The 24,192-nt window shown below is 48.5% G+C and overlaps 1 protein-coding gene across 8 annotated transcripts in view; it reads right to left on the bottom strand.

Moving 5' to 3' along the window:
- Positions 1-23,845, bottom strand: part of ILF3 (interleukin enhancer binding factor 3) — a 28,030-nt gene extending 4,185 nt beyond the window's left edge. Inside the window, exons 1-18 of one of the 8 annotated variants that reach the window (XM_082621368.1) lie at positions 23,661-23,844; positions 22,784-22,918; positions 11,755-11,852; positions 10,965-11,194; positions 10,593-10,770; positions 8,593-8,740; positions 7,088-7,179; positions 6,603-6,698; positions 5,877-5,988; positions 5,357-5,454; positions 4,694-4,805; positions 4,479-4,589; positions 3,915-4,114; positions 3,390-3,557; positions 2,813-2,950; positions 2,528-2,704; positions 2,277-2,430; positions 2,075-2,128 (exon numbers count right to left, since the gene is read on the bottom strand). In XM_082621368.1, the coding sequence (XP_082477494.1) occupies positions 2,075-2,128; positions 2,277-2,430; positions 2,528-2,704; positions 2,813-2,950; positions 3,390-3,557; positions 3,915-4,114; positions 4,479-4,589; positions 4,694-4,805; positions 5,357-5,454; positions 5,877-5,988; positions 6,603-6,698; positions 7,088-7,179; positions 8,593-8,740; positions 10,593-10,770; positions 10,965-11,194; positions 11,755-11,757 (2,071 nt within the window). In that variant the 5' untranslated portion in view covers positions 11,758-11,852; positions 22,784-22,918; positions 23,661-23,844. Of the gene's footprint in view, positions 1-166; positions 1,622-2,074; positions 2,129-2,276; positions 2,431-2,527; positions 2,705-2,812; positions 2,951-3,389; positions 3,558-3,914; positions 4,115-4,478; positions 4,590-4,693; positions 4,806-5,356; positions 5,455-5,876; positions 5,989-6,602; positions 6,699-7,087; positions 7,180-8,592; positions 8,741-10,592; positions 10,771-10,964; positions 11,195-11,754; positions 11,853-20,246; positions 20,391-22,783; positions 22,919-23,660 lie in introns of those variants that run through there. The other 7 variants (XM_082621369.1, XM_082621373.1, XM_082621374.1 and 4 more) reach the window with 7 other exon arrangements.
- Positions 23,846-24,192: the final 347 nt, after the last annotated feature.

Below are 24,192 nucleotides of genomic sequence, written 5' to 3'. Positions count from 1 at the left end.
TGCAAGAAAGTAAACGCGCGAAGGCTTCTCAAGGAGGCTGGAGGACGGGAGGTCCCCTGCAGACCCCCTCTCAGAAGCCCACCACCTCGGCTGCCCACGGCCAGCACTGAGTGCCTCCTCGCCCCTCCGCCAGCATGGGAATGAATGAAGACGCCAAGGACTGAGGGCTTGTTACTTTAACATGTATTGATTAAAAAATAATAATAATAATAATAAAGGGGAGGGGAAATTTTCAACGTCATTTCAGGATAACTATTTCCTGGTATAAAAAGACATTATTCTCAAACAATAACTTTCTAGGAAAAAAAAAATACATCATGCAATCAAAGTTTTAAAAAGTTTCACTGAATGTTTCAAACCCCTGGGAACAAATTATGAAGTAACCGTTTTGACCAACTTTTTGCCTGACTGAATAAACGCAAAATTTTGCAAGTCAACGCAGAGGCAGGCCTTGCTGCAAAAAAAAACCTGCTGACCAGAGCCAAAACTACACTCATTCCCAAGAAGGACTCCCGCCAAGAGACGGGGGTCTCATTCAAGAGCCAAAACGCCTCTGTGTGCCTCTGCGCACAAGGAAGAAGCCACACAAGCTCAAGCCTGCACCCTAAGGTGAGAGGGCAGAAGCTTTCCAGGTCTTCTGGAATCTGCCGTGGATGTGCGCCCAGCAGCACAGGCCCTGCTGAGGCTTGGCTCTTCACTGGAGAATTGTGCTATGTATTAAGCTCTTCCTGCTTGATTATTTTTAAAGCCCCATTAAAAAAAAAAAAAAAAAAAAAAGAAAGAAAAGAAAAAAGGAAAAAAACCTCTAGAATCCCATGCATTTGCAGGTGTGATTACGACTTGCAAAATTCCACGTTCTCTCTTCCTTAAAGCCTGTCTGTTTCTTGCACTAATCGTGGAAGCACAGTTTTGATACCTTTGAGAGTTCACCTCTAGCTAAAGCAGCCACAGAACATTGCATCCCGGAACAAGAACCCACCAGAGCACTTACAAAAGGTGGAAGAGGTTAACTTAGCACAATATACAATTCCCCAACGTTCCCAACGTTTCACATGCTTATGAAAAAACAAAACAAAAAAAGGCCGGTTGCTCTGGATTCAGATGTGGTGAAATCTTTACTGTCAAAGGCATCAACCAGATTTGGGAATTTGTTAAAAGGTTAAAAAGTCATACAAAACCTGCTGTAAATTAAGACAAAGGTAGATTAAAATGCATTATTATCTGTCTCTTAAATAAAGTAATGCTTTCCATAAAAAGCAAAGGTGGGCTTTTGCCTTGATGCTGACCAACGCTGGCTCTAGAATTCTGTGCAATTCTGCACAAAAAACGCATTCTCTGAAAATTGTTTTCCACTTATTGTGAACTTCAATATGACCAAGTTCAAAGGCAAATCACGATAAAAACTGCCATTGTCTTAAATTCTGCAGGCTAAGAGTTTCAGACAAGATGCGGTGACAAGCCACGGTTGAGAAACCCAGTGAAGCACAGGGCACAGCACGGACACTTTGGGTTTTGGAGTTCGAGAAAATTGGAGTAAAAAGTTGATTTTGTGTGCAATACTTTTAGATGCTCTAGGAAGACCCAAAATCATGATAGCCGTAGCAGTCTGTGAAAAAGTCACCTACAAAAGGGGGAGACAGAGCAGAGAAAAAAAATTAGAATTCTTTTGAAAAATGGCACAGAGCGCCACATTTGAAATTCATGTTTTAGATTTCTCTGCTCCTGTAACCCCCCAATGAAGGCTCCTTCTCAAGACAAGAGCTGTGCACTGTCAGGAAAAGTATATTCACAGGATTGGTGCTTCGCATGGCTTAAAGCAGAGAAATTTAAAATTCTGACTTTTAATGAACTTTCAAGTCACACAAGTGTGTGCATTAACATTTAAAGAGTAAATTACACTTTTGCAGGATGGGGGGTGCTGGAGGACCGCCTGACCTAACCACCAAGAATGGGTGCCAGCCGCCCTTAAGCCTCAGGGAGGCTCCTGCTGCTGGGCCACCCTGCTCTAACTCAGGCCACGGGAGCTAAGCTGCAGCTTCTCCCCAAGCTCAGACAAAGAGAAACACACACTTACTGTAGCCGGCGGTCGCCGAGTTGCCTCCATACCCGTAGCTGCCATACCCGGCGCCTGAAAGGTAACAGACAGGGTCACCAGGGCAGCAGGTGGGTCTGCCGGCCCCTCTGCCCCTTCTGGCATCTCAGTTGGCCCCAGGGGTCCCACCCACTCCAGGGAGCAGGCTGAGCCCACTGGGACAGCACAGGACAATGGTCCTCACCAGCATTCATGTAGCCTCCATGGTTGGCGCCACCAAAGCCTCTCCCTCTCCCTCGACCTCGGATGTTCCCTCCTCTTCCCCGTCCTCGGAGATTGGGGGGCGGGGGCACTTCATTGTGCATGGGACCCCCCATGCCGAACCCAGGATTATGTGGCTGGATGGGAAAGAAGATAGACGAGTTACATTCGCCTCCCACTCGAATCACCAGAGAATACACGCCAAGGTCAGACAGCTCCGGGGTGACCGCTCACCTTAGCAGCAAATTTCGGTCCACCTCTCACAGGCACGGGGGCTCTCTTCTTCTTGTTGGCCTCGAGGGCTAGAGGGGCATCGGGGAACAGTTTTTCTAGCGCAGCAAGGGCGGCATATGCTTTGGCCACCTTTTTGTTTGAGCCAGCGCCTTGAAACTTCTGTCCGTCCACCTCGACCTAGGAAGAACACATGCGTGTCTGGGGTGACCCAACACCCCCCTTGGGACGGGGGGGAGTCTCCAAAGACTCCAGGCCCCCACAGGAACCGACCCCAGGACCACTCACCTCCATGACGAAGCGCTTGTCATGGCTGCCCCCTGTCTCTGAGATGAGCTCATACTTGAGGCCACGCCTCTTCTCGTTAAGTTCCATAACAGGGTTCTTGCCATGCTTGGTCAGGATCGGCCCCTGCTGTTTTACGTTCTCAGGGAAAACAGAAAAGAAAACCAACAAACTCAGCTAAGGGCTTTCCAGCACGTAGAGGAGGGCAGCCGCCCCTATGTCATGGCTGAGGCCCTCCGCTCCATTTACTCTGCTGTCCCCCTCGCCACTCCTGTCTCCAGAAATCATCTGTGGCCTTCCCAGCAATGGGACCACCTCTACCCACACTCCATCTCCCGGGGAAACGGCACATCCTCGACTGCAGGCCACCCCAGTGCAGCCCCAGATGCTGGGTCAACACCAGCAAGGGCCTCTCGGTCATGGCTCAACAGCTCACACCCAACTCCCTCCACAGGCTCCTGGACTAGAAGGTACACTCTCTTGGGGTAAGAGAACAAGGACCAATAACTGTCCCGGTTCACGGGACCCAGGGCCGCCTGCTCCTTCCTGCCGGGCACTCCAGCACCCACCCCGTGCTCACCTCGGCAGTGGGATCTGAGGGGAAGGCAGCGCTGGGGGTCGAGACAGCTTCCACCACAGGTGGAGGGGCCACCACGGCTGGCTTCGCCTCTGTCTCCTCAGCTGAGTCTTCCCCCTTGCTGGAGTCTCTGCCTTCGGCACCCGTGGGCAATCCCATGTCCTGTAACACCTGCAGGAGGGAGACCCAGGCCCCCAGTGAGGGAGGGCTCAACCACGCAGAACCCCTCCCACACCCAGGATCCTGAATCAGAAGCGCCTAGGGTGGCGTCCAGCCAACTGGAGGAGCTTTCCTATAGCTCCCAAGACCACCTCGATGCCCGGCCACACTTGGGGGCCCTCTGCCCATCAGCCACAGTGATGATGGCATTCTTGCCACGTGTGACTTGGCTACCATTCGGGAATCTAACCATTTCAGTATACGCATGCCCTCCTTTAGCCTCATGCTTAAACAGGGGACGATGGCTCTGAAGGGGCGCAAGATGAGGGAAGTGTTTTGCTGTTGTACGACGCTGCTGGCCGCGCTCACCTTAACGGCCACGTGCAACTTGGCAGTCTTTTTGGAGGGCCCAGAGGCCTCGAATGAGTTGCCGTCTACCTCCACAGACATGGTGAAGATGGGGGCGTGAACTGGACCGGTCTGGGAAACCAGTTTGTACTGCAGCCCCGGCTTGAGCTGGTTCAGTCTCATCAGGGCATTCATCGCTTGGGGAGGCTCTGCTTTCTCCTCTAGAGAGAACACACCAATGTTGCTCTGGAAAGTCAGTCGATTCTGAACCGGGCAGGGGAACCTCTCCTGACTGCGCCCTGATGCACGACGTGGAGGACTGGGCAGGGGACTGGGCAGCCACACGTGCCGAGGCCTTGCCTGCCCCACTCCCAGGCGCACACCATGCCTGCGGTCAACAGCTGAGGCACGTCCACCCCACTTGTGTTCCATACCCATGCTGTATTTATTTAATCATTCTTAAAAGGACTTAAGTATCATGTCCGAGAAAGAGAAGGCAAAAGGAGGTATCCCACTCACTTTGGGGTGAACCTTAATTGAAGCCACGTGGAGGGTAAAACAAGGACTATGAATAAATGCTGGTACCTTTCTTCTGAATCTTCTTCTTCTTTTTGCTGGGGGACTTTTCCTCCCCATCTTCCTCCATTGGGCGTTTCATGGGCGTAATGGCGTAGGTGGTACTGGGGGGTATTTGAACTGAAAGGAGACAAGGACAGAAGCAGCTGAGACTCCAGTCTGGGCTCTACTGGGAGCGTGCGATGATACCGCCCGCCTGGGCATGGGCACTGCGCCATGCTTACCTGTGTAGTCCACTGGGTTTTCATTCTTTGGTTTTTTGGGCATCTTCGAAGGCAAGGGGTCCATACCCAGGACCTTATGGAGCTGGCCAAACGCAGCAAGTCGCAGAGCGTGCTGGAGGAGGGGAAGAGGAACCTGACTCAGCCGCCCTGCGTTCCCAGCCAACGTGTGTGCTCTCACTAATGCCTTCTGGAAGGGGTGGGAGCTGAGGGGTTGCTAACGGTCTCCCCTATAACAGCGAGGGGTCCCCAACAGCCAGGGCCCAGCCTTGCTGTGGGGGAAGGCCAGCCTGTGACCACCCCCCTCGAGAGGATTACAGGAGACCCCAACCTGGGGACTGGTTGCCACACGGAGCCACGTGGTGGGCCTGCAAGGGAAGGACCCCTGGAGCAGTCCGCACAGTAAACACATCTCCCCGCTGAACTCGGTGTCTGAAAACAGCACTCGAGCAGGCTGAGGGGGCAGGCGACAACCACGCGTGGCGCCAGGGGAAAGAAGTAACCCAGATTGGGGCACCCTGTATCAGGCATGATCCCTTGACCTTCAGAATCCCCAGCCTGAGCCTATGAGTCCAGTGGCTACCCTGAGAATACCCAGTAATGGAACTGGAAGCCAGTGATTACAGACTGGGTAAGGGCTCACGTTGGCAATGGCGATGACTATACCTGCGCACTCTGTGTGATATCTTCCCGTTGCTGTCTGTCTAGATGCCCAATAGCATCAGTGGCTTCTTTTTCACAAGGGTCATAAATGCCAGAACCATCTGAAGGCAGGAAACAAGGAAGATATGCAGAGGATTATCTTTTAGCATCTCCGAAGAGTTGTGCTGGCTGAGGGAACCAAGTGCGTTACCCCCCACGCCCCATCCACACCCAGCTCTGGAAAACACACCGAGCTCGGTGACCCACTCAGCATCCAGCCTGTGAGAGAAATAATCCACATGTATCTCAGAGCATGGAGCTCGTGTGGGAGTGGGTCACCACTGCCCCGGATCCGCCCTGAGTCACAGCTGCGGAGCCGGCACAGGGCTGGATATGATGGTGCAAGAGGGTAGTCACATGCTTTATCCCTAGGGGGACACGGGGCTGCTGCTGCCCTAACCCGGTCAGGGGACCCGCCAGGAAGTGGCCTCAGGGCCTCAATCCCTGTCCTTTCCCTGCAACTTGCAAAGCACAAGGCCCCAACCTGGCATCACGATGCCTGAAGCCAGGCACTCCAGCACTCTCCGCAGGGCCTCGCCGGCACCCATTGGTCTGTTGGCTGTGCCGATGGACTTCTCACAGAGAAGCTCGAGGGGCTGAAAGGCAAGAGGGACAGTTAGCCACAGTGTCCAGGAGGGAGTTGGCTGATGCTGAGCGGGGGTGGGGTGGGGTGGGGTGTGTGTGTGTGTGTGTGTCTCTCTCTCTCTCTCCAAGACAGGACGCCTAGAGTGGGTCTTAACCAACTTCTCCTTAAAGGACCAGACGTTACAAGGGTAGGCTGTGTAGGCCAAGAGGCAAAGTTAAAGCTGTTACATAGGTACTTATACTTAAAATGTAGCCATTTAAAAACATAAAAAGCGTTCTTAACTATAGATAAACAGGCAACTAGCCAAAATTGGCTTGTGGGCCTCAGTTTGCTGACCCCTGTCCAAGAACAGCTACAAAACCTTCTTCACGGAGTGCAATCTGTCACAGTAAGTGTGCCACCTGGCCGGCCTGTGCCTAGGTTGAGCTGTGCACCTTCCATGGGAGTCTGGTCTTGTTCTCATCCCCCACCCAGGGTGTGGCACACAGCAGTTGCTCAATGAGCAGCTGTGACTGGAGTATCGGCCACACCCTGACGGGCCCGTTTACCATTAACATATTCTTGGGATCTGGGAGGTCTCTGAACACATGACCCAGGGTGGCTATAGCTACAAAGGTGCCTTACCCATCCTCTGAGGGGACCCCAGGTGGGAACGCGGGTGCACAGGTCCCTCAGGACCCGGATGACAATGACACACGACTTCAGTCCATTGGCTCTGGCCTAGAGGAACAAAGCACAGGCTCTTCACACCAAGGCACCTCCCTGAACACAAGGCGAACATGAAAAACACAAGTCTCAGGGTGCTACTTTGTCAAGGGTAAACGGTGAACGTTCACAACCATCAAGTGTGTGGTTGGCAGCGATTTCACCGAGTGGACGAGAATGATGTTACTCTTGGCACAAAGCAGCAGCTACCCACCTACTCAGTCACAAGCCTCCTCTGGGGGTGTCAAATTTGTCTATGCGTGCTCCTTTAGCAACTGCACGCCTGCAGGTGCTAAGTTCAGCACGGTGCTCTTCAATGTTACCGAAACTTTATGGTGAAAATTAGCCAAGTTAAAACTTAGGAATTCTCTACCGAAAGACAAATAGAAGAACAAAATGCAAACCTGGAACCACTTGGCGTGTCGGAGGGACGCCAAGGCAGCAAGGCATTTCTGCCTGTCCAGAACGTCCGGGGGATCGTTGACTGATAGCGTTTCTATTCATGGATGGAATAAGAAGACAAGGTACAGTTTGACCAAGGGGTTTCTGTCAGGTGGAAAGGGGATGTGGCAGCTTCCTAAAGGGCAGCTGAGGCTCCCAGAATCTCAAGTCATCTCCACCCTTGACCAGGGAAGGAGACGCTCAAGTGCATTAACTCTGCCCCAAGAGGAGATCGTAAAAATCAGAGGCCCCCTCCAAAAAAACAAAAAAAACAAAAAAACAAAAAAAATTAAAAACAATAAGAAAAAGAAAAACAAAAGTGGGAAGTTACTCTAAAAGGAATAATCCCATGGGGGAGGGGGACAGATAGGTGGATCCTATCTTCTAGTAGAGACTATTACCTTGCTTCCTCCCCAGGATCTCCCAATAAATTAGCTATGCTAAAAAATTCATTAGCAAAAAACGAAAAACAAAACCAAAACCCCCCCCCAAAAAAAAATAGGCGGGGGGGAGTAGAAATGCACTCCCTCTCTGCTTCCCACAGGCCTTCCCCTGAGGCGTCTACGGCAAAGGGGACCACCTCCGCCCACCAGGCGGGACTGCCCTAGCCCCAGCCCTTGACAGAGAGAGTCCTGTTGGTCAAAGGTCCAGCGTCCCTAAATTGATAAACTAGAAGGGCTCTGGTAGTAAATCAGGTATCGGAACCGAAGGTAATCAAAGAACAGCAACAAGGGCACAGTGTGAGCCTGTGCTGCAGCAAAACCGGAGCGTTTGTCGTTTCCGCCATCTGTGCATCAGGGGTTTGGATAAGGCCTGTCACCTTTACTTTGAGGTGTGAGAGTTGTGACTGAAAAATGTCCACCCAGAGATGTATGATGGGCCCTGGGTGGACTTTGAATGGTGAAAGCATTATCACTGTCTGAGGTTCAAAAGACCTGATTTGAAAATCGCTCAATTGTTTAAAACTTTATCCAAAACTCTGCATCAGCTCTTTACATTTCAATCACTGCAACTGATAAAAGCAGCCAATGGAAGAGGACAAACGAAGAAGACCTCGGTTCTGCTGCAACACAAGCTGTTTGCACAAGTTCAACGTGATGCTCATGCAGAAACCATCTGGTTGTCTTCCATAATTTAAAAAGCCTATAATCACCAGGGACACGCTTTTCCAAGGCCAGAGACTGGCTCAACAGAAAAAAATCACATTTAACACCGATGAGAACATCCAAGGATTAAGACAAACAAAAATGGTGCAATCCTCTAGGAAAAGTGCTACTCACTTTTAGTGCAACCGTTTTGTCAAACTCCCAGGACTGAAACCGAGTGGGAGATGTGATCTCAGAGTAAAAGGTGGTCAAAGCTACACCGCTATCCTTTTATCAAAGCAGTCTAAAACTGAATAGCACGTTTGAATCGTGAGGGAACACCAAGTTGCCAGTGTCCTGCTGGCCTTTCTCAGCCTCCCTACCTCCAGCTAATACTTTCTCCATTTCTTCTCTGACAACAGGGGATGTCAGGTGGATGGTCAGGGACAATGGAGGCTCTTTTGTGTTTTTTATCACAATGGCGGCATCGTCGACAGATTGGAGTATTTCGTACTTGTCATCTGTAACAGCCTACAAAAGAAAAGGCAACTTTCAAACGCACTTTCCCCCCAAGGCTATCGACAGTTCTGTTTAGCTCCTGGTTACTACAGCAGACAGGCCAGTTTCTTGGACTGTGACTGACAGCAGTGCCTTCAGCTTAGGGGTCAGAACCTTCCTCTTGCTGGACAGGTCTTTGGCCATCTTCCAGGTACTCCAAGGAGGAGGTGACTACTTAGAGGAGTGATTTTCATGGGAATCTTTATAATGCAACGGTAAGAGAGTTTAGCATCTGGGAGGAGATGAGGGTGTGAATCCTCATTTTGCTGCTTGATTGTTGTGTAACTGGACAAATCACTTCATCTCATCAAGATTGTGGTTTCTAATTTGTAAAATGGACTTAGTGACATGGCCGACAGCACAAGGCTGCAGAGGACTTGAACCGGACACTCCGTGGAAAGCACAGCACCCAGTACAGAGTGGGCATCCAGCCACCGCTATTTCCACACCAGGCTGAGCATCTATCACAGAACGTGGGATGATGGAAACTGTGTGCGGTAAAATAGTTTCATCATATGATGCCTATAAAAACACGTACTTGCTGCAAATGCACGTGTCTATAAAAGGACGTTCACAATGGTGACTTCTGCTTTCTTCTTTATACCAGTTTATATGCCTTGATCAAGAAAACTCGAGCGTTTTTGATTTTTGTCAAGAAAAACAAAGTAAATACCACATTACGGGGAGGACAAAGGCACTATGGAAATCTAAGTTGACTTTTCTCCACCTCAACACTATGGACGCTCTGGGCCAGATCACTCATGGTTGTAGGGCTGTCCTGTGCACTGCAGGACCTTGAGCAACATCTCCAGCCTCTACCTAGGAGATGCCAGTAGCACCCTTCTCCTCCTGCTGTGACAACTAAAACTACCTCTAGACTCGCCACGTGTCCCCTGGGGTGCAAAATCTGCCCCAGTCAAAAACCACTAAGCTAAATTGATAAAAAACTAAGCTAAATTGATAAAGACTTACAAAAACTGCCTTTCCTTTAGAAACATTTATGTCAAATTAATTTTCTTCACTTAATATACTTTTTATAGACAAAGATTAAAATTAACTGATTTCAATTCTGACCTCTGTCCTGAATCCCCAGTTGTCACACGTGACAGTACGTACCTTCACACGTGACAGAACATACCTTCACATGTGAAAAAGAACAGTGTGTCTAAGAGAGTCTTTACTTTCTTCTTCTGCTTACCCTGTCACTAAATCCAGGGTAAATGTGTCCCGAAGAGGCACTGAGTGGCAGTGACACTTAGAGGTTCTGAAGCCCCAGACGTCACCAGCTGGGTATGTGGGGTCAGTTACTGAGCTCCCCACACCTCAGTCACATCTTTGAAAATACTTAGATGATAAAGCCCTATCTCAGTCATTACAATGAAATGATAAAGAGCTCTTCTGGCCTGGAGTCTGGTGTAGTCAATGCTCAAGAAATGCCAGAGGCTATTATTTATGTAATACTTTTGTAACGAGACAAATAAATCGGTAAAAAAAATGTTTTTATGTCCAGCTTTGCGTCAGGGAGAAAGAGTCAACAACTGTGCTACCTATTCATCCACTCACCCGCCCATCCATCACTGGAGTCTGGATGTGAAGGTCATGCCCAGTGCGGCCCAAAAACAGTGCAGCCTTGTGCACGGCAGGCACTGGGCCCTTCTTGGCTGCCAGAGCATCTGGGTGGCTCTGCAGCGTCCTGCCTGTTACCTACAGAAGGTATGAGCACAGCACGTGCAAGGCTGGGTTTGGAGCGTACCTCTTGGCGCACAGCGTGGTTGGGCACCTCTTCCCCTGACCACCCTCCAACCCCAGTGGTGGTCACACTCACAGCGAGCTGGATGGCCAGGTTGTCAGCCACCTTGTCCAGGAGGGCAGTCGTGGGCTTCTCCTTACACAGCAGCACCAGCTCCAGGTCCAGGTCCCCCTTGAGCAGTAGGCCCTTTGCCACGAGGCCAACACGCATCACGCCCCTCAGGGTTCTGGTCACATGCTCTGCCTTCTGCTCCCTGAGGGACAGCCCAACACATGTTCAGTGAGAGATTCCACCTGGCCAGAACCCAGGGGTCGTGGGAAGGCTGGAGTTTCTTAGAAAAGGAGGTGCTCAACCCTACCCTGGCCAGTATCCCTAGAAAGGAGAAAGGAAAAAACAAAACAAACACACAAACAAACAAAAACCAACCACCCTACAAAACCAACTTACCCGGCCCCTTCTTTGGTCTCGTCCTCTGGGGGCACATCCACATTCTCGGACTCGGCGTGATCGCTGCTGCCTTTCTCCTGCTCATCGATCCAGTCGGACACAGCTTTGAGAGCCCGCTCCGTGTGGGACACCATGTTCTGGACTGCCTCTAGCTCCTCTTGTGTTGGATAAACGGAAGAATGCTTTGCCATCACGTGGCGATCATCATTCACAAAAATTCTCACTGGACGCTGGAAATGTGAAAAATTAGTTAAAAACAATGCAACTTGATGCTTATCTTTTAAGCTGTACAACTGAGAATTATGCATATGAAAATAAAACTATATAAACATATCTGAAAGCCTGAGAAGGCCAACCAAACGTAACAGCTGTGCTTTCTCTAGGTGGTGGGAGGAAGGGGGCATTTACTTTACACGTTTCTATATTACTAGAATTGTTACACTATGTACTTGAAAAAAGTCCAATGAAAAATGATTACAGAATCAAATGCTTTGGGGAGGCAAGATAGTGAAGGGGATTAAGAGGAACAAACTATTAAGTATAAAATGAGCAAGTTACAAGGACACAATGAACAGGATGGAGAAGATAGCCAATATTTTATAAAAATTTTATATGGAATATAATTTACAATAAGTATCAAATTACTGTTGTACACCTGAAACTAATATGATATTGTAAGTCAACTACTTCAATTTAGAAAAAAGAATCAAATGCTTTGGGGCAACACTACAGACATTTTTGTACATGAATGAAGAAACAGTATCTATGACTAAGAAAAAAACTTTCTTACCATTTTTACTTCTTTTTCTGTAGTGTCTGGAAATCAAATTTTTGCTTATCTTTTCAAATTGTGACAGATTTCCTTGGTGTTATCAATACTTCAACTATCTATAAGATCAGAAAATCTTTTTAGTTTCACATATTTCATCAATGAATGAATCTTAGCAGTCAGATATTCAGCAGGATGCAAGCGGTGCCGCCTCAGGAAGGAGGTCCGTCCACACAGCAGGACACATCTTTATTTCCAAGTAACCACTAAGCCACGGTACAAACAACTAATTATAAAATTCCATAAAAATGAAAACAGCTGGTTTCTAGAAGGTGCGTCTCACTTCAGGCCCACACTCAGGTGATTTTTACTTTTTAAAAAATCCCTTTTCGTCGTATCTTTATATAAGTATGCCAATTTTTACAAATAAAAAATAAACCTTTTAACAAGCCTCCAGAAAATGGTACAGGTGAAAATGTTCAGCAAAATCTTGGTACTTGGAGAAGAAAAAGAGAGGGAAAGAGCTCTGGTCCTTGAGGGTAATGAAGAGATGGAAGGAAAGCAGGAAACAGAGGGGCTCAAAAGGTTTCTCTAAACTGGAGAGGCAAGAACCTTCTGAAACGTCAGGTGGATGTGGCCACTGCAGCACGTGGACACACCTGTGGGTTCAATTCTGGAGTGGCTGAGACAACTGAAATACACAACAGAAGTCTTCAAGACAAACGTAGCTATAATTAGAATTTTGGACTCTAAATAACATGCTGACTACAACCTACTCAATTCCTACTCTATGCAAACAGTCTGGTCCACACTGAAATCTTCCAAATGAGTAAACAACCAAAAAAACTCCATCAGCGTAACAGGCAACAGATGAATCCTCCCATTCCCTCCAGCCACATAACAGCTAGCCCCTTCGATCCATACTAGTTACCAGCCAGGGCAGCAGGTTCATCTCGGAAACGCACCCCCTTCAAGGATAAACTCCGACATGGCTAGCCAGAACAAGAATTTCCCACAATGCTTCAGGACTACTTAGCAATCTCATCAAAAACTTGAAGTGTTCCAAAGTAGAACTTGAAAATCTAAGGGTGGAATGACAGGCGATGCCCCTGCAGAGCCAGGCAAAAGGACAGGTGGCGTCAAATGCTCCTTGACATTGGAGGGAGGGAAGGGAGGAGTGGAGGACCAGTCCCTGGGCTCAGCTCCTGGCTGAGCCTGGGCCCTTGGTAGTCACCAAGTGGGAGCTTTTGCAAAGATGTGGGCCTGAAACTTTGCCAGCTGGGCCACACTACCTGTGTTGCCCTGAAGTTTCGTTGGAGTTTCCTTCTAACCTGCAACATGAATCTACTCCTCTACCTCTTCAAGGGGACTGTGAAAATTAAATGAGTTGACCTATGGAAAGCATGGAGCATAAATCCTACAGACCCACAAAAACAGCACCAACTTCTGCTATAGACAAGATGTACATCACTGGCTGTTGTAGGGGCGGAGCACATGTAAAAGCACATCCTGTATTAAGGAATAGTTGTTCTTCAGTTAGGAACGAATGATATTATGGCTGTGTTTGAAAAGAATGTCTTTGGGGCTTCCCTGGTGGCGCAGTAGTTAAGAATCCATCTGCCACTGCAGGGGACATAGGTTCGATCCCTGGTCCGGGAAGATCCCACACGCTGCGGAGCATCTAAGCCCGTGTGCCACAACGACTGAGCCTGTGCTCTAGAGCCCGCGAGCCTCAACTACTGAAGCCTGCGCGCCTAGAGCCCATGCTCTGCAACATGAGAAGCCACCGCAATGAGAAGCCCGCGCACCGCAACGAAGAGTAGCCCCCGCTCACCGCAACTAAAGCCCGCACGCAACAACGAAGACTCAATGCAGCTAAAATAAATAAATAAAATATGTTATTAAAAAAAAAGACAAGAATGTTTTTATCTGTTAGATACATATTTAAGATAAATTTATGGCTTAAACTACATGCCTGGTATTTGCTCTAAAATACTCCAGTGAGGTGGGGAGTGGAGAAGGGAAAAGGATAAACCAACACTGGAAAATGTTGATACCTGCTGAAGATGAGGATGGGTATACTGGGATCATTTGTGCATGTTGGAAAATTTCCATAACAGTTTTTGGGTTTTTTTTTTAAGTGAGTAGTAAACAAGAATTCTTACAAAAGTGCAACCATGGCAGGTAATCTAAAATTTAAAGCAAAGCTCAGAAAACCAATTCTAAACTGACAAGAGGCAGGCCATCAGAAATCACAGCTGATTGGTGAGGAGCCCATGTTAAACAGCCACCAGTCCTGGCCATATCTATACTGAAACTTCATCAATCTGATAATGAAGGATGATGTTTAAAACTGTATTTACTAAAAAAAAAAAACAAAAACTGCATTTACTTATTCAAAAGTATCCAGCATGCACCTCCCCTGTGCCAGACCTTGAGCTAGATGCTCGGACAGTGATGAACACAGCACGCAAGTCCCCCATTCCTGTGGACCTGGCCAGCGAGTGTACCCTAAAGGAGAAACGCCTTCCCTCCAAATCCAACATGGTGCCCGGAGCCAATGCATCACTGTACATTTACCATCTCTTCATCTTACATTCTTCCTCCACCACAGATATCAGATATAGAGACTTGAAAATAACAGAGCTTAAACTGAGATCCCAGGTGACTAAGACCTTTTTATTCAGCGTTTTGTAGGACTGATATTGTCTAAAATCTTCTAAAAGGAGCTCCTGGAAGAAATTGTTGATTCGGCACCTGATGCACAATTATGGTGGGTGAGCCTGGGTCACGCTGCAGTGTCAGAAAGCAAGGAAACATGCACAGATTACTGCAAGCTTGTCCAAAGGACAATTGAGCTGACCTGTTAAGACTTCCAGTGGCTACATTTGGGGCAACTATCAAAAAAGAAAAAGGAAAAAAAAAAGCTTCCACCCAGATGAAGTTCTCGAACTCAGCAAAACAGCCAAAACTCATCAGCGGTTGCCTCTGGGGGATGGTGGCAGGAAACACCTGGGAAGGGGTCCCAGAAACCTTCTGGGGTGATGGTCATGGTCTACATCTTGGTAATACTGATGGGGACATGCACTGGCCAAAATCCACTGAATTGGATATTCAAGATCTGTACATTTACTTCAAAATAAAAGAAATGTAAATAAATACTGGACTCTAGTTAATATTTAAAGGAAAGACTACAACTTTCTGCTACTTTGAAAAGCATCGTAAAAATAGATTATGTTAATTATGTTTCAATAAAATGAAGTGGACTGAAAGACGAAAAGAATAGGGATGGAGAGATATGTGAAACACAACTAAAGTCAGATGTCAATGGCAGATAGGACTTCCCTGGTGGCGCAGTGGTTAAGAACCCGCCTGCCAATGCAGGGGACATGGGTTCGAGCCCTGGTCCGGGAAGATCCCACATGCCGCGGAGTGGCCGGGCCCGTGAGCCATGGCCACTGAGCCTGCGCATCCGGAGCCTGTGCTCCACAACAGGAGAGGCCACAACAGTGAGAGGCCCCCGTACCGCAAAAAAAACAAAAACAAAAACAAAAACTGGAGTCAATACTTCTTTGCAGGGCAACAAAACAGGCCTCACTTGCCTCTGTGTGCGCCTTGATCTGTCATCCAAATCAGCTTCTTGGAAGCCAGCTGCTCCAGTCCTGAATACCAGAGAATCCACCTCATTTAACCTCCTTTTCAAGATTTTGAGGAACACCGCTGGCAAGAAACCCACAATACCCACCTATATATGCAACACTGCACTGCCCCCTGCCAATCTAACTTTAAACCCAAGCCTTGAAAGGCTCACAGAGCTGCTCCTGCAACCTCATTCAGGATTCAAACCAGGCCCAACTGAAGCCTGGTATTTACCAGCCCAGCCTCTCTGAAAAGAAGTCCAAAAAAAGAACGAGTGAAGAGCGAAGAATCAGGATCTTAAACAACCTCTGTGTGGTTTTGGGATGTTCTAACATGCAGGGATCAGGTTTCTTTCTTTTGTTCTCAAAACCAGCCCACCCAGAGCATGCAGAGTTACAGAAGTTTAAACGACAGCATGCGGTGAGATGACCACCTCTCTGACCTCTCACTAACTGGAATATGCCGTTCATGACCACTTGCTGTTGGGAAAGAAACGTGCCCAAGTCAGCATGTGTGGATCAACACATGTCTGTAGAATGAATGAACAGGTGTAGTGACAACACCTCAACAGGTATGGCCCCACCTATCTTCCAGAGTAAATTCCCCCATCCAGGGTACTTCACAAAACCTAGAGTCCCAGTCACTCCTGGGAATGATCCCAAACTGGATGTTCCTCTTAAAGAGACCTAATTAGGCTTTAAAAGGTACAGGACCCAATCCTGGTTCCCTGACCTCTGGAGATATAATCCTATCCTGGAATGCGAAGTGAAATAATACATACAACTTGTAAGTGACTCCTTAAACTTTTACAGATTCACATCACTGAGGATATATGGAAAATAATTTTAATAAAGCAACCCAGCCAGAAGAGTCCAATCTAAAATCTGATTATGGATGCCACTGTGAGAAAATTTTCAACTCAAGACATATCTTAAGTCTAGTGCAATGGTTCCCAGTTCTGTCCCCAACAGTGTTTTTACTGGTCCATAGGGAGGTATAAAGTTAGGAATAAAGATGTTCACAAATATTTTCTATTTAAAGGACTGTCCTTGGGACTTCCCTGGTGGAGCAGTGGTTAAGAATCCGCCTGCCAGAGCAGGGGATACGGGTTCTAGCCCTGGTCCAGAAAGATCCCACATGCCGCGGAGCACCTAAGCCCGTGCTCCACAACTACTGAGTCCACGTGCCACAACTACTGAGTCCACGTGCCACAACTACTGAAGCCCGTGCCTAGAGCCTGTGCTCCACAACAAGAGAGCCACTGCAATAAGAAGCCTGCGCACTGCAATGAAGAGCAGCCCCCGCTTGCCACAACTAGAGAAAGCCCGCGTGCAGCAAACAAGACCCAACAAAGCCAAAAATAAATTAATTAAAGAAAGGACTGTCCTCTAAACTTATTTTCTTCCTATATGTTCAGTATTAAAACATCCTTTTTTCTTATGAAAAGGTGGAGATGGAGTATGTTAACTAATTAAAAAGATATTTTAACTGGCAAATTCAGGTTGTTTCCTAAATTGCTTCTGGAACTATAACTGGTCTGTGAGACCCAGGCCTCCAGGCCCAATGACACCGTGGAACAGCCACACGTCTCAGAAACAGAAGCCCCAGGTTTGCGCCCACCTGGGCTTTCCAACCTGCCCACTGTGGAACCTCCAACAAATCACTTTATCTTTTCAGAGCTGGGTCAAAAATGAGATTAAAACACTACCTACACCTCAGAGCCGAAAACAGTAAGGATTAAAGGTGACAAAGGTGGAAAAATGCTCTATCAGCTGTAGAACTACAAATGCAATGTATTGAAGGAGTAATTTCAGCTACTCTTGGATGAACCAACAGAAATATTTTAACATCTGCCTGTGAAAAAATATTACAGCAAAAAGGTTTAATGTGACTCCAAGTGGGAATTATTAAACTCTTTTAGCAACATGCCCTTCAGGCAGCAAGGGGGGAAGGGAAGCCTCAAGGGGGGAAGGGAAGCCAGCTTAGAAATCCTTGAGGGGGGAGGGGCAGGCAGAGGCAACCTTCCCCTGTGTTCCCATGGGAAAGCCTCAGATTTTTTTTTTTTAATTTATTTAATTTATTTTTGGCTGTGTTGGGTCTTCATTGCTGCACACGGGCATTCTCTAGTTGCAAAGAGCAGGGGTTCTTCGTTTCGGTGCGCGGGCTTCTCACTGCGGTGGATTCTCTCTGTTGTGGAGCACAGGCTCTAGGCCCACGGGCTTCACTAGCTTGCGACACGTGGGGTCAGTAATTGTGGTGCACGAGCTTAACTGCTCCACATCATGTGGGATCTTCCCGGGCCAGGGATTGAACCCAAGTCCCCTGCATTGGCAGGCAGATTCTTAACCACTGAGCCACCAGGGAAGCCCTCCCCAGTTTTTTTGTTTGTTTGTTTTTGTGTGTGTGGTACGCGGGCCTCTCACCCTTGTGGCCTCTCCCGTTGCAGAGCACAGGCTCCGGACGCGCAGGCGCAGCGGCCATGGCTCACGGGCCCAGCCACTCCGCGGCATGTGGGATCTTCCCGGACCGGGGCACGAACCCGTGTCCCCCGCATCGGCAGGCGGACTCTCAACCACTGCGCTACCAGGGAAGCCCCCTCCCCAGTTTTTTTAAAAACTAGTTTCTAGTTAAGAAAAAAAAACCCAAAAATGACTGTCTCTCAAAGGATGTTAAATATTAACATAACATGAAAACTGAATTATTTTAGTGGGTAAGAGTTTTTTTTTCAAATGAAACTTTTAAATTTTGAGATACTGTAGCTTCTCATGCAGCTGTAAGAAATAAGAGAGATCCCCCATGTACTCTACCCAGTTTCCCCCAATGGCAACATCTTGCAAACTCTAGAACAATATCACAACCGCAATCAGATACAGACTGCTGCTGTCACAAGGATCCCTCCTGTTGCCCTTTATAGTCACATTCACCTTCCAACTGTCCCCCCTCCCCAATGCCTAACCCCTAGCAACCACTAATCCTTTTAAGGTTTCTGTAATTTTAGCATTCCAAGAATGTTATATTAATGGAATTGTAAAGCATACAACTTTTCAGGATTGGCTTGTCTTTTGCAGCGTAACTGCCTCAAGATTCATCCAAGTTGTGTGTGTATTGACAGTTTGTTCATTATTGCTAACTAGTATTCCATGATAAGGATGTAACAGTTTAACCATTCACCCATTAAAGGACATCTGGGTGGGTTCTAGCTCTTGGCTGTTATAAATAAATATGAAGAGACACTATGAGCCATGGGGCTGGGCTGGTCATTTCCATATTAGGGAAATTTAGACTGGGTTTTTTTTTAATTATGAATAAACAGTAAGAATTATTAACCTGCAAAAGCTCTAAATGTACCACTGAAAAGCAAGCCTAACTTACCACACTCATCCTTTACGTACACACACACCACACACTCAGATAAAAGAAAGAAATCAGTTCAAAGGCAAGCAGCACAAAAGCAAGTGGCCTAGAAGATTATCCCAGTAAGACCTTACCCTTGAGCTTGAACCACAATCCTTATGGAAATCATATAAATGGCTGTTTCAAGGAAAATTACCATGAACCTCAAACTGCCAATAGTACCTCTTCTCACTAATCACCTAAGATTAAAAAAATAATCTGGAATAAATTTACAGACTCTAGTAAAAGGACACACATTCAACTTTGTAAATGATCCTTTGTGATCTTATATGGACAAGAAAATATCCCTTGGACAGTAAACTCATTTTATTGTTAAAACTAGAGCCACATTTTCAATTTCTTCATTATGTGGACATCCAATGAGAAGAGAAAAAAATTAAATTTCAACTGGACATCATTTCACAAAACATCTGAAAACAGCTGATGTTAAAAGTCTGAATGAAGGACTTCACTGGTGGTCCAGTGGCTAAGAGTTCACACTCCCAACACAGGGGGCCCGGGTTCGATCCCTGGTCGGGGAACTAGATCCCAAATGCTGCAACTAAGACCCAATATAGCCAAATAAATAAATATATATTTTTAAAAAGTCTGACTGAATTTCCAATTGCTATTTTTAACAGTATCACCTAAAAAATGATGTCTAGGAAAAATGCCCCAGAGATTTAATAGAACATAACAATGGCAAGAAACAATTTCTTTTAGAAAGTCAGCACACCGACAAGCCTCCCCAACAAACATATGCCTACCCTGCTTTCAGTATTATTTCTGTAACACTGTTAGCATCACAGAGGCAGCACCGACTTACCCTAAATAACAAAGTAGGAGGGAAACTAGTGGCTTCAGACAAAATTGTCAAATGCTGCAGCAGAAGACTAAAGTCCGCCTCATCTCTTCAGGGCTGCAACCCCATGTCACTAACCAACAGTGTGTAGGCTCCCATCAAACCACTATTTGCCTCTAATTCTGAACCCTGCCACTGGAAAAAGAAATCAAATCTTTCTTGCCCAGGACTTTGCTAAAATAAAATATAATATATAATAATATACAGAGGAACTTCCCTGGTGGTGCAGTGGTTAAGCATCCGCCTGCCAATGCAGGGGACACAGGTTCGAACCCTGGTCCAGGAAGATCCCACATGCTGCAGAGCAACTAAGCCCGTGCGCCACAACTACTGAGCCTGTGCTCTAGAGCCCGTGAGCCACAACTACTGAAGCCCATGCGCCTAGAGCCCATGCTCCGCCAACAAGCCACTGAAATGAGAAGCCCGTGCACCGCAACGAAGAGTAGCCCCCGCCTGCTGCAACTAGAGAAAGCCCGCATGCAACAAAGAAGACCCAACACAGCCATAAATTAAGTAAAATAATAATAATAATAATACACAGAGCCTAAAAATCCTAACTCCTGAGAATATTCGATCAAAGCAACATGCAAATCAAATATCACCATTTTGTGGGCCATACCTGCTAATACTAGATGGTGACACTTTACACATCTTTCAAGACTGCACAAGGTTAAGCAACTTAATGACAAAACGTAGCAGGAGGGCAAGTTTCCAGGGGGAAGGAATCATTCCTCTGAGATGTAAAAGGTGAAATCAGGAGGAACTGGAGAGAAAGATGAGAAAGGTAAATAAGAGGGAGCCACCTCAGCCCAAAGAAAACTTTTAAATCCTTTTTCAAACTGAGCACACAGGGCTTCCTTCGTGGCGCAGTGGTTAAGAATCCGCCTGCCCATGCAGGGGACACGGGTTCAAGCCCTGGTCGGGGAAGATCCCACATGCCGCAGAGCAACTAAGCCCGTGCGCCACAACTACTGAGCCTCCACTCTAGAACCCATGCGCCACAACTATTGAGCCCATGCGCCACAAATACTGAAACTCGCACGCCTAGAACCCGTGCTCCGCAACAAGAGAAGCCACCGTAATGAGAAGCCCGCACACTGCAACTAAGAGTAGTCCCTGCTCGCCGCAACTAAAAGAAAGCCCGCATGCAGCAACGAGGACCCAATGCTGCCAAAAATAAATAAATAATTTTTTAAAAGTGAGCACACTTCCAACTCCCCCATGCTGCTGAAGCCTACAAGTGCTGCCTATCTTTAACCAAAGAGAAGAGGCTTATAGACTTGTAAAAGGTTCTTTCCTCATCAGCGACTCCACCTGTCCCTATGTGGCAAACTTAACCAGGGGAGCATGAGCACCATATTTGTGACATCAAAATATTAACAGCCAGTGGACTTCCCTGATGGTGCAGTAGTTAAGAATCCACCTGCCAATTCAGGGGACACGGGTTCGAGCCCTGGTCTGGGAAGATCCCACATGCTGCGGAGCAAGTAAGCCCATGCGCCACTACTACTGAGCCTGTGCGCTATGGCCCGCGAGCCACAGCTACTGAGCCCGCATGCCACAACTACTAAAGCCGGCACGCCTAGAGCCCGTGCTCCGCGATGAGAAGCTACAGCAATGAGAAGCCTGCACACCGCAAAGAAGAGCAGCCCCCACTCGACGCAACTAGAGAAAGCCTGCGCGCACCAATGAACACCCAACGCAGCCAAAAATAAATAAATAAAAAAACCCAAAGTGTTCTCCTTAAACTGAGAAAAGAAAAGATATTAACAGCCAGGGCTTCCCTGGTGGCACAGTGGTTAAGAATCCGCCTGCCAATGCAGGGGACATGGGTTCGAGCCCTGGTCCGGGAAGATCCCACATGCCACGGAGCAACTAAGCCCATGTGCCACAACTACTGAGCCTGTGCTCTAGAGCCTGTGAGCCACAACTACTGAGCCCGCATGCCACAACTACTGAAGCCCATGCGCCGAGAGCGTGTGCTCCACAAGAAGCGCCAACGCAATGAGAAGCCCGTGCACCACAATAAAGAGTAGCCCCTGATCACAACTAGAAAAAGCCCGCGCGCTGCAATGAAGACCCAAAACAGACAAAAAAATAAAATTATAATTACATAATATATATGTATATTAGCAGCCACTCCTGCCAATATTTTTTTGTTTGTTTTGACAAGAAAACAATTTAAGAAAAATAAGAGACAGCCTTAGATCCCTCACTCCCAGGAATATGGGCATCTCCTCGAGTACAATGGAAGTAGTTAAAGGAATTTTTACCTGCAGGCTCTGGACAATTTCAATCAGAAAAAAATAAAGAAAAACTGCAAATGATTAGGCACCACTCCACTCCAGAAACAGGGAGATTCCCAGGCTGGCCCAAGCTTCAGCAGGGTAGGGAGACCCTGATAAATCAGTGCCCAGTGCTAGCAAGGCCAAGCCTGGCAGTAACTGCCTGCCTCCAAACAGTTCAGACAACGCTAGGGTCTGCACAGATTCTATTCACAAATCCCAGGGACCAGGAGCTGTCCACAAGGCCAAGAGACAGCTCAGGGGTAAAGACCCCAGGACTAGTGACAGGGATAGTAGCACCTGCCAGTGCCCTGGGGCCTTCCCCCCCCCCACATTCCAGCTGTGAATGAGCCTCTGGTTCCCACATTTCATTCACAGTCTTGAGCGGCCGCTGTAGCTACATCCCATGAGACCACACACAAAGTATAGTGGCAGCACTGTGAGCAATCCGTGGAGATTCCAGACCACAAATACCTGAGGAAAAGAGCCTAAAGTCGTAAATTTCAGTCCTAACTTCGGGTGACACCTTGTGTTTTCCTGTGGACTCCAAATATGCCAACCAGACCACTCATTTTAAAGACATCACAGTCCTAAGCAATCATAAAAAGATTCAGAATCACTGAAATACCTGAGTCTGGAAAAGGTTAACCAATGCTTCCTTGCTGATCGATCAGGTCCCCAAGGCAGAATCCTAAGCAACTTTCAAACGGTTTTGGAAATATTGAGAAGAGATGGCTTACTCTCCCTAGGTTTAGACAGTGAACTGGGGGAGAACATGCTGATCACTGTACACCCCAAATAATTCCCCCAGGCGGAGTATTACCCGGGACTGAACCTCAAGAGCAACCCCAAGAATCTGTCACTCAACTACCTGAGAAAATAAGGTAGAAAAGGGAAAGGGTTTCAAGCTCTCATGCTTGGGTCCCAATCTTGCAGATCACAGGACACTCAGATATCGCACCAGATCACAGTTTTGGGGGAGACTGAATGCCAAGTCCGAAGCAATCTGGAGAAAAATTCAACATCAATGAAACACCTGAATTAAAAAGAAGAAAAGCTTAAACCCTCCGCCAAATCTGGCTCCTGATCTGGGGGAGGCCTAGGTAGCCAGAGATTTGGGAACCCCATGAAGCCTCCTTTGCAATCCAAATAATGACGGGGTTCCAGGGAGGGGGTCTGCCTCCCTGCCCCACGTAAGGACAAAGGAGGCGACGTTTCCCGCCTCGGGAACCTGGGACCCTCCTGGAACTCGGGGCGGGACTGGGACAAAGAGGAGGACAGATGGGAAAGGGGGGTCGCCCCCGCAGCGTGGGTCAGGATGCTCCCGGCCGAAGGGGGGTGTGTGCTGCCGGCACGTGCGCGCGTGCGCGCGTAGCGCCACAACAGACAAAGCCCGGCTCGGGGGAGGCGGCGGCCGGGGGCCCGGTGCGCGCGCACCCCCCGCGAGAGGCGCCGCCGCCGGCCGAGGGGCCGCGAGGGGGGGCGGATGCGCGCGCACCGGGCCCTCGCCGCCGCCATTTTGTTTCCTCGGCACAATGGGGGAGAGTAACGGCCGAGCGCGGGAGCAAGGCTGGAAAGGAAGGAATGAGCCAGGCGCCAGGGCGAAACGACTGGGCGGAAGCGGGGAGCGCAGGGCGCCTCAGGCCTTGTCACCGCGACTATTCAGCCGAGCGCGCGCTGAGTGGGAGGACGGGCGGGGGAGGGGAAGAGGCGGGAGCGGGCCCGGCCGCCGCCACATTGACTCTTACCTTGTCCGCGTCCCCTTCTCCGACCGCAGCCGCCGCCCTCCTGCCAGAGCCCGCCGGGGTCTCGCCCCAAAAGCCACGCGGTGCGCACCGGGCTGCTGAGTCCAACTGCAATGGCGAGAAGACGAGGAGGAGGAGCCGGAGCAGGGGCCGGGGGCGAGCGGGCGGGCGCGCGCCGGGGAGGTGCGGGGCCACGTGACCGGTCGGAGCCCCGCCCCTTCGCCGCCGCGTTGCCGCTCGACGCAGGCCCAGCCGGAGCGGGAGGGAGGGACAAAGAAAGATAAGGAGGCGGGCCCTAGTCACGTGACAGAACCGTAGGCGTTACGTGGCGTCTGGACGTTTCCCTCCCCTTTCCACGCCTCTACTTGGTCATGTGACAGTGGCAAATTCAGAGTTCTCCTTGGCCACGTGACAAGGACCTTGGCGCCTTCCCGTTGTCGTATTGGTAGGCCTGCGTCATGTGACAACATCGCGGCTCTTTTTTTCAATGGCGGTTTTGAGAGGCCATTACCACGTGAGGCAGGGCGAGCGGCTG

The sequence above is a fragment of the Mesoplodon mirus genome, assembly GCF_964341445.2.
Source record: "Mesoplodon mirus genome assembly, chromosome: 5".
NCBI classification, from domain to species: domain Eukaryota; kingdom Metazoa; phylum Chordata; class Mammalia; order Artiodactyla; family Ziphiidae; genus Mesoplodon; species Mesoplodon mirus.
Note: the sequence above shows the minus strand (reverse complement) of the source record. Positions and strands in the feature narration are given on the sequence as shown.